Consider the following 12,592-nt stretch of genomic DNA (forward strand, 5'->3'; position numbering starts at 1 on the left):
AAATATTTTTTAACGTCTAAATCGAGAGGAGTTTTGAAACGATTTTATCACAGAAAAATTGATATCTCTTACAATTCCGAAGATAAGTGAATTTTTATGTACAACTTCTAGGTAGAGATAAACGAAACACCCTGTATATCATAGACTGTGAACCGTACAGTGTGGTGCTGTAAGAAAAAGTAATACGAGAAGTATTTGTGCTGCCTCTTCATGCAGATACATCCGTTCAATGTGGAATTAAAAATACTCGTGTATATATCATCTTTGATTCGAAATGTATCCAATGAGCGCAGGTACAAATCAAACATTTTGCTCTGCGAGCAAGACAAAAAAATACAAAAACCTTTTATTACACGACTTTTAAATTTCTCATACATATAGAATTTCAATCGCAATACTCGGAATACAGTTCTTCAGGTGTACGTCACAAATTGTTTAAACACTGATAGTTTTCAGCACGTCGAGCAGCCAAACAGCAAGATGCTAGGTAAATAAGGCCTTTCAAACGCTAACAGGTAGAATTCCATTAGAAGTTTATAACATAAAAATTGTTGATGTAAAAAGTAGCTAGTAATAAAAAAATGATAAAACTTGTTTTATCATTTCACGGAAACCAGAAAACTTAACACGTACTGTAGTTATCACATACTATAAAATATAAAAATTGAAACACGTGTTTTATTGCTAGAAATAAAATATTTTATACGAAAAAAAATGACCTCGAGCCGCTCGGTCGTCTATCAATATTTAGGAGGCTTCCTAAAAGTACTTTGCTCTCTGATTTTTGGCACGGACTAAAAATGCCGTAAGCAAGCTCTGAGGTCAAATGTTTTTCTTGCAATTATGGATATAGCTATTGGGGTGCCATTTTTCAAGTTCTATTTTAATATCTGCTAGAGAGAAAACGCTCGAAAAAAAGAGAATTAGAGTTTTTGTCATATCGTAGACTTTTATTTTTCCTCGTAAATGAAAATGGATGGAAAAGGGTGTGAAAATCATTAATCGATGCATTGCTCGCTCTTAATCATCGTTAGGTGATTTTTAGGATTTTAAAAGGGCTATAGCTCGCACGAGATTAAAGCTCTGGTACGTACAGGGTCAGCGGTAAACACGTGTGAAAAAAGACATCGTTTGGAAGGAGTTTTTACTGGTGAGGCGAAGAAAGAGGAATGATGGTGGTAGAGGGGGGAGGGGGGAGGGAGGAGGGACGTCTAGTCGTCTAGATAGAGGGCAAAAACCGAAAATTGTGAGTTCGAGAAACCAGACGCTTGCCTCCAATGACCGAACCAGGCCGCCTGGGATAATTTAGAGCTAAGTTATGACAATAACAGTCCTTTTCGAAACAATGAATGCCAGCCAAATGCCTGATGCCATTAGTGAAACGACTAATCATTATGCTTAAAGCTTACTCCATCTATTAGGAGAGCAGTTAGCGAGTAATTTTCCACATTAATAAGCACAAATCTTTCATTGTAATTATTCAATCGATAAAACAAATTTTGTCCCATTTAATCTATCGTTTCGTACTTCCGTAGTAAACAATGATACTAATAAAGTGGAATTGTAAGGCAAAACTCGAAGACTTTAGCTTTATATATAAGCGAATCTTTGAACAATGAAACGCTGCAGTGATTCGAAAAGGAATTAAAAAGTATCTGAGGAAAATTAATTGAAAAAAAAAACAAACAAAAATTGTTTTTGAGAGAAGGCAGCGAGGATTGGTCGAAGAGCGAGAAGAGAGAAAGAAAAGTTTTGGAGGATGAAAAGGGGAGTGGATGAGAGGGGAGGAGGAGAGAATTGGCGCGGAGAGAGCGCGTTTTCCAGAGGTCTTTGAGCCGCCAAGCCGTTGACCTTGGAAAGGTAGCAGAACTGACTGAGTTGAGGCAGCAAAAGAAAAGACTGGAAGAGGAGAGTGGAGGAGAGCTGGCGGCTGTGGTAACGGCAACGACTGCTTTTCTTTCCCTCCCCTTCTTACTCCAAATCCCCCCCCCCCCCCCCTCCCGAACCCTTTCTTTATTCTATACACGAACATGAGAAAAGAGGAGGGAAGGTCCTTCGACTCTAACCAAAACAGCTTAAATTTAAATTAAATATGTATTTCCAATGCAAAATACTAAATAGAAAGAATTTCAATTCTAACTTTCATTATCGTAAGGAATCGCAATTACTGCAAGTTTCTTTTACCAATTGGATGAATCGATTTTTCAGGGATGATGGGAAAGTATCGGTGAAGAATCATGTAAGGATCCTTTATTTACTTTATCATATCCCTTCCCCCCTTCCACCTTTATCTACTTCTACACTCGATATAAAAAAAAGCATAGAAATCTTTTATCGATCAAAGCAGCTTGAAATGAAATGAAATATTCCAAATTTATAAAGAAAAAATAGATTAATTAACATCGAATACTTCGAGTGACGCGATTAAAATCCGTTAATTAGAGGATTTCTGCAAGTTTTGTTTACGAGTTACAGTCGAATCGATTTTTGAGCAATGAATGGAAAGCGTCGCATCGGTATGAAAGATTGAACGTAGAGAGATCGGTGTGGCGCCTGTATGGAGACGGAAAGTCTATGCGTAAAGGTCGATATTTGTCGGCCTTTCCCCTTTCCCCTCTAGCCACTCTCCACAGCGATTCTCAGTGTATTTGCCTCGAACCTAACTCTCTCCCCTTATTCCCCCTCTATGGCGTTACCCATCGGCTTCTCTTTCTTCGTCTTCTTCGCGCCCCTCGCGCGCGTATACTCACGGGCCAACGACCTACCACCCCGCATACACGCTTGTCTATCTCGCCCTCCAGGCCCCAACTTTCCTACACGCCCTTACCCTCCTTACCATTTCATCCCTTACCAACTTTCTTTCTCTCTCTCTCTCTCTCTTCCTATCCCTCCTCCCTTTCTTCAGATTTTATGCCTACTAATTTTTTCTTTCCTATTCCTTCCTTACTTTTCATCTCCTCTACCATTCAAAAAATTTCCTATATCTATAGTTTCCCTTTTCTTCTTTCTTCCTTACACTCGTATACAACGAACCCTATATTATTCAATTCCTTGTCTCGTAATTGTTTCTCTGGTTATTCTCCCTCTTGCTCACTCGCTAGGCCATTTATCATTCGATTCCTCATCTACATTCTTTTTCCCGCTCATTTGTACCTTGTTAAACTCCTTAAAATTGATCCGTGCTATGATATTTTCTTATCCACTCCTTCCATACCCCCAACAGCCTTTATCATTGAATTCCTTATCTAATTTCTCCCCTCTACTCCTCTCTTTTCAAGATTTCGTTGTCCACAATCTTTTCGCTCTTCCTGCTTTATACTCGTTACCTTTACCATTAATCCCCATCTAGTTTTTCTCTCCATTTCCTTGTTTACCCTTCCTCAGATTTAATTCCCCACTCCTTCCAGCTTTTTACCTTCTTTACCATTAATTCCCCATCTAGTTTTTCTTTCCAGCTCTCTGACTGGTTTGCTACTCTCTTTAGCATCGCCCGACAATCTTCCTTGCACTGCCCCCCCCCCCCCCACTCCTCCTCTCCTATAAACATATATCTATTTACCGACCACCCTTGCTCGCCCCCTGCTGCTCGCTTACTAACTCAACTCTCCCGCGCTCTTTGTTCGTTTCTCCCTGCCAAACCACAACCACCACCACCATCACCACCATCATCACTTGCAACAGAGCGCAGTGTACCAAGAGAAATACAAGCGCAAAGCAGTTTTTTCTTCCTCCTCGTGGTCTTATTTTCTCACTGGTTTAGCGCCTCCCAGCCCCCCGAACTCATCGGAAATAGCACCGTGCGAAATAGCGAACAGTCAGCGTGATCAAAGCGTCAAGCGAGAGAGACGTTTAGGCTCGCTTAAATTAGGAGATTTCGGTAGGTGAGAGATTCGAGGAGATGGATGGGCGCGAAAGAGGAAGAAAAAGAAATCCTTAACCGTTAGAGCAGAGACGGTTGGAGAGAAAAAAGTTGTTACACTCTGTCGCTGCAGGTGGATTAGTTTGGAGAGGCCGTTGCAAGTTGCAACTTGCAACTGGATCAACAGTATACCGCTGACTTTTTTTTTCTTTCTCCTTAGTATCGATGACTGTTGCTTCCCCGATGCCCGGTTTCCTGCTGCCCATTTTACCCATTTCTAATTCCCAAAGAACCTCGCTCGAGCGCTACATACTACACTGAACCGTGAAGAGCCACGTATGAAAATTTCATTCCTTTCATTCGCAATTTTATACAATGCATCGCTAGTTAAAAGAACGGTTTATATATACGGTATTAACGGTCCGACTAAAGTAGCACGTGCACAAATCCCCAAGCATCATGAAAGTGCAACACTTTGCTGATGCAAAAACACGAGAGATTGCACTTTGTACAATTTAATATGTCCAACAGTCTTCAAATATTGCATTTTTCTGAAGCAATAAACATTCTTTTCTTCTCCTTTAATTTCGATAATAACGCAGGACTTTTTTGTCTTTGTTCAAAGCTTCGTCGTTTTGGGGTTTAATGTTGAAGCATCGAGCAGGCGGAGTGGATTGTTGGATTCGTGGAATTGTTTATTTTTCAGCAAGGCAAATGTTGAACGTTCTTTTTAGTCGGCAAATAATTCCAGGGGATTGAGAAAAGTGTGCGAAAGGCTTTGTAAAAGTTGCAGGTATTTTCTTATATTTTCCCAACACGAGCAAGCATTGTAGATTAAAATGATTGGAATTCCTAACTGTACCTACGCGGATTCTTGAATGACCTGTCTCGATGTCCTCGTGATCATACAGCTCTTACCCCTTCCTCTCTCTCTCTCTCTCTCTCTCTCTCTCTCTCTCTCTCTGCCAAGCCCCACTTTTCCCTTTGCAAAGCTACCTGTGTAAACACACGCTATAACGCCAAAATTTCCTCCGTCCTCTCGGAGCGAGGCTTATTTTTTGTAAAACTTTCGATTATCAACGAGACATTAGATCGAGTCCTATCATTTCAAAATAGCTTGATAAATTTTCACTGGATTTTTATAAGTGAAAATATAATAATAAAACTCGAGAAGAAAGTTGTATTAACATTTGAATCGAGTGGGATATACTTTTACAATGTCTAATTTGTCGAAACTGGTAATTGAGCTTTGTACGTATAATAGAATTCTCGGATGGCTTTAGGAGAATCGAGTAAGCCTACCGCTCGTTTCTGCGTAAGTTAATCCGGTTATGGGGAACAACGTCTATTTAAAACGCGACTCGAGGCACAATTATTATTTACTACCTGAATTTAATCGTCCCTTAACAATAAATTGTGATTCTGAAACTTGTCCAATCTTTTGACTTCTTTCATCATTCATAAGCTCCCCCATTGGTCTATAGACCTATTGAATAAAAGCTTCTCCTAGAAACGAATAGCAACAATAACTACCAATTACCTGCTGATTCTTTACATCCTCGTTAAGATATGAAAGAGAGAGCCACACGGTAGGAAAAAGAATAAATCTTTTACACGCGTTGTCTCACATATACAAACCTATAGAAATGTTTTCATTTTTAAAAGGAAATAACAAAATGTAAAAATGTTAATTACAATTATTTTTATCGCGAATTACCTCTATTTCCAATTAATAAAATGACTGGACGATATTCACTGGCTAATATCTTTATTACTATATGAGATCGGTCGTACACGCGAATAGAAGTTTTTATGGAAAAGCAAATCATGCAACCGAACGCGTCTAGATATAATATACTTTCTACCAGGAATTGCCATTAGTATATCTGGTTCACTTGAATAACCACCACCCCAGTACTTCTTGGCACATGATAAACGTCAAAATGTTGTTATACAAGATTCCTACGAAAAGCAACGTGTTCAAGACGCAAAGCAATTTGTTTGAAAAACCTAAAGTAATAAAATATGTTTGCTCCGCCTGAGCAAATACAACGTCAAAACTGCAAAGAATACTTTACCGTCATTTTTTTAAAGCGTTTAAAAACTCGACCTCGCGCCATGACCGCGATACAAAATCCAAACTTTTGCATTTACAAATTCTTCCAGTATAGACTTATCAAAGATTAACTATTGTAAATTATGCAAAATATTCCTATTCCACCTGGGTATACGCATGAAATTTTTAAGCACTGTTTTTTCCACAGTTAGGAGAAATACGCGAGAGAGAGTATTAAGAAAAAATCGAGCTTCGGCGCAGAGACGAACAATTTTTCTGTCAAATTTGTACCATGCTATATGGTGTAACCACAGGGGACGAAATAAAATCATAGAAATTTTAACGAGTCAAATAGCAATATCAAAGCTTTGCATAATATTATTATTAATGGAATAGCTCATTTAAATTTATGTTAAAAACACGACAAATTTAGCAAAGAACGCGATAAAAATTGCACTGCTATATCGATAGTTTTCACGAAGATTTTATAAAGTCCCTATAATACGTGGAGCAAGCTAATTTTTATTATTTCTTAGTAGTAAACTACAAGTTTTTCAGGTTAATTCGGGACGATGCGTAAACATACGTGACGTTTTTGAAAGAGCAAAGAAACTATTTATTACTTTCTAAGTAAAAGGAGGAATTAATGGAATTTAATGCGATTCTAATTAGGGATTAAGTGTTTAACGAATTGATAAAAATAATGAAAATCGTTATGGAAAAAGTGAGAGAGTAGAGTAAACACTGAGTAATAAAATAGCGAATAAACGTAAAGGAAGGAGCTAGTGAATAAGGGAAAGCAGAGGTATTATTGGGTGATAAAATTGAAAGAGAGCCGGAAAATTGTTGCAAAAATAAGATTGAATTGGGAAAGTGGTAGGGGGGGATGAAGTTAGAGAAGAAGGCATAGGCGAGAGGATAGATGTATATAGTAGTAATAGAGTGGGTACGCTAGCTTGTGTGTTGGTAAAGCCAGCGTGCTTCGAGATAGAGAGAGAGAGAGAGAGAGAGAGAGACATGGCTGACGTACAACTAGCAAGAACAAGAACCAAGTGAAGTACGGCTAGTTTCTCCCCGGATGCACGGTGGCCTCTTTTTTCACTGAGCGGCCTTGTCAGGAATGTGCATTTTTTTCAGCTTTTTTCCCCTCTAATCAATTTCATAAACAGTTAAAAGCAGGTTTTCGCGGATATCCAAATTACCCTTACACGCTTGTGTAACACTGATATCCTTCTTAACTCATCCAACAAATTTCAGTCACGCTCCATCGTTTCCATCGAAACTTGGGTAAATTCATACAAAATCTGCAATGTCGGTCATGTAGATTAATTTGTAGCGCAAGATTTTTTATTCATTCTCTTAAAACTTATAATTTACATTATAACATTTGGCAATAATAACACATTACAATAGGTTTGTAGTGCAGAGGCTTGTGTGCGATGAAAAGTATAACTTCTTTTTTCTCGTTGCTATCTATGATCAAATATTTTTTTTAAAAGGAAATACGCAACATCCGGTTAGAGATGAGTGTATTTTGCATGATTTGCTATTCTATTGAGTAATTATTTTAAGAATGGAATTTTAACGGCTAAAGTCGAATGAATTATGATGTATGTAGTAATATTAAGAATTTATCACAGTGATATACAATAATAGTAGTGTATAATAAGAATTAGGAATTAATTTTATTCCCCCTACACTCCGACTATAACCGTTTCTTAATAGCATTGTAAGAAGTTTGTTTGGTAAGATACCATCGCTTTAGACCTTGAATATTTGTTTTTCTCTCAAAAACATTTTTTATTTTTCATTTTTTTTTTTTGTAAACGTTGAACATTCCTCGCATTACCAGTGTTGCCGACTGTAGCCTCGCCGGTAACGTCGATAATGATAAAGCCGACTATTTAAAATTGAATTGTAGCATTTGTGCATGTACAGTATATAAAATAATAAAAAATGGACAAAGTCTTGTTTTTCTTCAGTACTTCATTTATTTCATTTTAAAAATCAAAATCCTTCAAATTTATTTGACTAAAAGTGAACAGAGAGCCTCTATTCAAGTATAATCAGAGCTCTCTCATAATCGTAAAATTCGTTGGTTGATAAGTAAAACACAGCAATTAGATAAATCAAATGAAGGATGATTCATAGCAAAGGAGTAGATGCGAGATTTATGGTAAAAGTTGAAATGTGAAAGGGTTAGCTCGCTACGTTGTGCCAGTTTAGCATAAAATGTTTGATAGTAGAACGAAAGTAGAGATTGATTCGGTTTAATGAATGGTTAGTGCCTAGTACTACCTAAATTCGCCGCCACGTGTTGGTAGTTAACCACGCGGTATTATAACGCTACTGGCCGTTTCAAAGATATCAAACGATTCTGAACGATTCCCCAAGGAGCTGATGCGCGCGATTCTCTGTGAGAATAGCTCGGGACCACGTGACATCGGCCACAAGTGGTCTAACAACAGTCTCCATCTCGAGAGAGATTCGCGCGACATCTCGTGAAAACCCCGGCAAATCACAATTCGAGCTGTTGGCACATGGCGCGCGTGTGACACGCTTGTAAGTCGACGACGAATCGAAGAGAACGATGAAAAAGGCTAGGTTAATAAAATTATTGGTAAACAATCGCTAAATCTCATGCTTTCTTACGTCGATGGAAAAGACAGTCTAGTGAATAATGTCGGAATCGGTGAAAGAGGAGAGGGCAAGGGGGGGGGGATGGAGCGGAAGAGGGTTGAAGAATGGAAGTGGAACCTTTGAGAAAACATCGGTCCGCGTATGGAATGGAGAAACCCAACGATCCGTAGTGCAGTGACACGCAACTTACCTATCACGGTGGACATTTCCGTGATGTGCCTCGTGACTCTTGCTGAGAAAATCTCCTAGTGGCACTCCGTTAATGATGTCTCTCTCTCGGTGCTAATGAAGCACATGTTTATGTGCGCAATTGCCCACTGCAAACCAATGCCTCACTTCTGGTCTGACTCGACATATGTTCACCAATTCACAGTCTTTTTCTCTCTCTTTCTATCTATCTCTCCTCTCTCCCTCTCTTTTCCTTTATCTAACCCTCCCCTCTTCCTTCAACTCGCGCTCTTTCCTCGTTTAATTCGCAAAAACCACCCCACCTTAGCTTTCTCGGCTTATCGTCGACATCCGAGTAATGACATCGAAAACTCGACGAAAATTGCCTGTCGAATTTTCACAGCGAGGAGAGACAAGACAACTGTGTCGATCACTGCCTCGTGTTTCACATGAAAAGAGCGCTTTCGACGAAATTATATAACCTCACTCGGAGCGATTTGGTGAGGCAAGCTGACCAATGTTTTCCGTTAAAATAGTAGAGAAGCTAGTAGTGCCACCACTGTTGGCCGCGCTACCGTTTTTACTGGCCACTCACGGAAGCAACCTGCACCCTTTTCATCGCACTTTTTACACTTTTATCTCTCTCACAATGCCCCGTAATGGTTCCTTCGATTCACGCTCTTGAGAAACCATGCAATTCGATTTTGGCAGGCTCGCGAGCTTCAATGATGTTTCGAATTTTCGTGCAAGCTGCTTTCAAGGTTCATTTACGTTGCAGCACGAGGTTCGTCGACCATATGCTTGCCCGGTATAACGCATTGGCGTTAATCGTAGTTCATGGGTTTTCCCCGAGCGAATGACGAGCGTTGCACTGGAAAACTGTGAGCTGCTTTCGCGTGTTAAATTTCCCCGTGAAATCCTTGATATCCGATAAGCCCACCTGGTCCAAGAATTGCCGGGCACAGTGAACGATTATCTTTTATTCGTTGCGCGCGCTTACTTTTTTAAGCTTCTTTCGTCAATTTTCTTTAACACATAGCGCATTTCGCGCTAGATTTCCGCAGCAGGTTACGTGAAATGATGTAAAAACTTTTTTTCACGGACCAGCCGAGAAAGAGACGTGTGTACTCTGTGTGGCTTGATTGCCACATGTACACGGACTACGCGCGACAGCAGCCGAACTGCACTCTCGGCTATCTTCGACGAACATCGGCTCACACGAGCTATATCGCCTCCTGCTCCCTTCCTATTCTTCACTCTCTATCTTTCTTTTACCACTTCGTCATAATCTGGCTCCTTCACCTTTATAAACTTTTTCGCAGATTCTTATACTCTCAATACTCCTGTACCCGTTACTCTTCTCTCCTCTTCAACATTAATCCTAACTGTCTCTTCCCATCAAACAAACGTCTGCTTATCATGCTCCTTGCATGTTTCACCTGTATTGTGTTACATTCGATTACGGAGAATAAGTTGCAGTTTAATTCAACGACTTAAGTTTTCCGCTGTTTTGTGTCTCTCAAAAACAAGCTTATACGGTAAGTTTACGAAAATGGAACATTAAAAATCCATGAGTCTTCAATATTTACGTTGACGTAAGTATTTCATTAATGTTCCATCGCCAACAGCATAGTTTAAAAGTTTGATCCCGGAATACATCAACTTGCCAATGTACTGTCTACGAGAAGAAATCGAGAGACTTGCGAAATATGTGTAATGCAAAATACACATGCTTTCTCACTGATGAGATGCCCTTCAAACAAAACTTTTACGACACACTCGCGCCAAATTTACACAATACGAGAGAACAATAAAACCCTAAACAAGCGACGGCATTGTGAACCGGTTATTGTATATTCTATTATTATAGTATCAAAACAATACTTCGTACAACTACGGACCTAGTAAAACTTAAGCTACTTTTTTTATAGATACTGAAATCTGTAATATTTTTTTTATATTGTAGCTACTATCTCCGATTATACAGATATAGAACAAGTACGGATATTTCTGTAGGGTAACGTTAAATTTAGTATGCTGAAATTATGTCATCCCTACTATAGGAGGCCAATTTACAAAGAGACAAAAATTCCCTATTTGGATATTTTCAGCAGCATTACTTTGTTATATCAATCTGAATTTTAAAGAATTAACGTTTTACATTGCCATTGTTTGCTAATTTTGGCAGTGCAATATTGAATTTATAAATAACAGTCTATTATAGATTGTATGACATTAATTTAACCCCTGTTTGGTACAAACCATGCTCAACGTTACGTGACGTTGAAAAGTTATACTCTGGATTGTGAATGAGGAATGTACTTGTAATAAGAGAATGCACGTTGCAAACATATATTTCTCTTATTTTCAAAACCAAGCAGTGTCATGTGTTTATTTGTATACGCGAGATATATTGAGAATGAAAAATAAATATGCGAAATTTAGATATAACGCAATAGCTGTCTCTGACCAATTAAGATAATGCATATAGTATATAGCCTACAATATAAATAGTATCACTTTGTTACATCGAGTCTAATTTCATTGGCATTCCTAGAATCTGGCATAATTTAATGGGCTTTCATGGCTTCTATGATCCAGTTATTGTCATTTTTCTGATACATGCTTTTATAACGTTCAACTATATTCTTCTCACACGCTGATTTGTGTTTAAAAAATCCAAGCGTGTCGAGCAGATATTGATGGTAAAATCTCTCTAGCTTTGCTTACCAATCCAAAAAACTGTAAACAAAATTATTCATTGATTTAATAAGAACATTTTAACTCGATTTGACATATCTACGCGTCAATATAAATATTAATAATGATTGCGAATCAGTTGGATCCGGCTGGTTTAATAAATGAATAATTTTGCAATGCTATGAACCAAAGCAAAATGTTCTGTACGCAATACGAGTTGAAGTAAAATTTGAATAACATCATTATCCATTGCTTTATATTAGCTTCGTTAAAAAAACGATTATTAGCAAAGGAGAATGAAAAAAATGCGTGCACTTATAAAAGCCGCAGCAAGCAGCGACAGTGGGACGAGCCCAACCGAGCCGACTCGCACGTGCCGCATGGCCTTTCTAACCTCAAAAACTGAATCCCAATGAAACTCGAATGCACCATGTGGCACGCATCATCAATATAAGTAGCGTTATAGCAACATTATATCTTCGAAGAAGAGTTTATGAGCTGATGTAAATGTATCATGTACGTAAATCTTACCTGCATTAGGAAGAAAACGTGGGGCGTTTGACGTGACAACAGCGTTGTAGGGCTGCGTGTGTGCAATCCCAGGCTGATTGACGTTCACATTGACAACAAGCTGATGATGATGTTGTTGTTGTTGATGATGTTGGTGCTGCTGGGGCGGTGGCAGCGGTTGATTGTGATGAGGCTGCTGCTGTTGCTGCGTATGATGCTGGTGATGATGGGGCAGATGGTGTTTCCCTTTCAGCGGCATGCTCATCACAGACGTGGACCACGTTTATTAGAACCGTCCGCTACCTTCAAACTTTGCTGTTTATGGTTCACTTGGTTCCTCATAAGTACCTTATTACAACCGCATACACTGGTCTGCATCGATTCTTCTCTCCCGAAACAAACGACGATCGCGGATCGGAATTAGAAAGAGAGGAACGACCAAAGACTATGCCGATTGCCGGATGCCCCCTCTCTCTTTCTCTCTCTCTCTCTTCCTCTTACCTGACGTCATAAACTATAGTGTAGGGATATTGGGGATGTTTTAGGAGAAAGGGCAACACAATCAAGGCAAGACTTCCAAGGATGGTCGAGAGAAGATGTAGGTTTTATGGTATAGTGCATTCTGGTTGTTGTTGATCGTTTTTTTTATACAGCAAAGC

At 39.0% G+C, this 12,592-nt stretch overlaps 2 protein-coding genes across 2 annotated transcripts in view; both read right to left on the bottom strand.

Moving 5' to 3' along the window:
- The window catches only part of LOC136782865 (eukaryotic translation initiation factor 4 gamma 3-like), a 43,060-nt gene extending 33,185 nt beyond the window's left edge, over nucleotides 1-9,875 (bottom strand). The window contains exon 1 of the mRNA XM_066742576.1: nucleotides 8,746-9,875. Coding sequence (XP_066598673.1) covers nucleotides 8,746-8,761 — 16 coding nt within the window. The 5' untranslated portion in view covers nucleotides 8,762-9,875. The remainder of the gene's footprint in view (nucleotides 1-8,745) is intronic.
- A 1,324-nt stretch (nucleotides 9,876-11,199) lies between these two features.
- LOC136782866 (uncharacterized) lies at nucleotides 11,200-12,358 on the bottom strand. The gene is made up of 2 exons (XM_066742577.1): nucleotides 11,955-12,358; nucleotides 11,200-11,465 (listed from the first exon to the last, which is right to left on the bottom strand). The coding sequence occupies exons 1-2, from the start codon at nucleotides 12,196-12,198 to the stop codon at nucleotides 11,440-11,442; spliced, it is 270 nt and encodes an 89-aa protein (XP_066598674.1). The 5' UTR covers nucleotides 12,199-12,358; the 3' UTR covers nucleotides 11,200-11,439.
- Between the last annotated feature and the right edge of the window lie 234 nt (nucleotides 12,359-12,592).

This window comes from Prorops nasuta, unplaced genomic scaffold, assembly GCF_024137725.1.
Source record: "Prorops nasuta isolate Cenicafe-Biocafe unplaced genomic scaffold, Cenicafe_Pnas_1.2 PNAS00030, whole genome shotgun sequence".
Taxonomy (NCBI): Eukaryota; Metazoa; Arthropoda; class Insecta; order Hymenoptera; family Bethylidae; genus Prorops; species Prorops nasuta.

Bases quoted from the DNA above. Each gene is read 5' to 3' on its own strand.
- LOC136782866 (XM_066742577.1), bottom strand. From the start codon at position 12,198: ATGAGCATGCCGCTGAAAGGGAAACACCATCTGCCCCATCATCACCAG. The intron at 11,466-11,954 runs GTAAGATTTACG...TTTTGTTTACAG, and splicing joins ACGTTTTCTTCCTAATGCAG to TTTTTTGGATTGGTAAGCAA.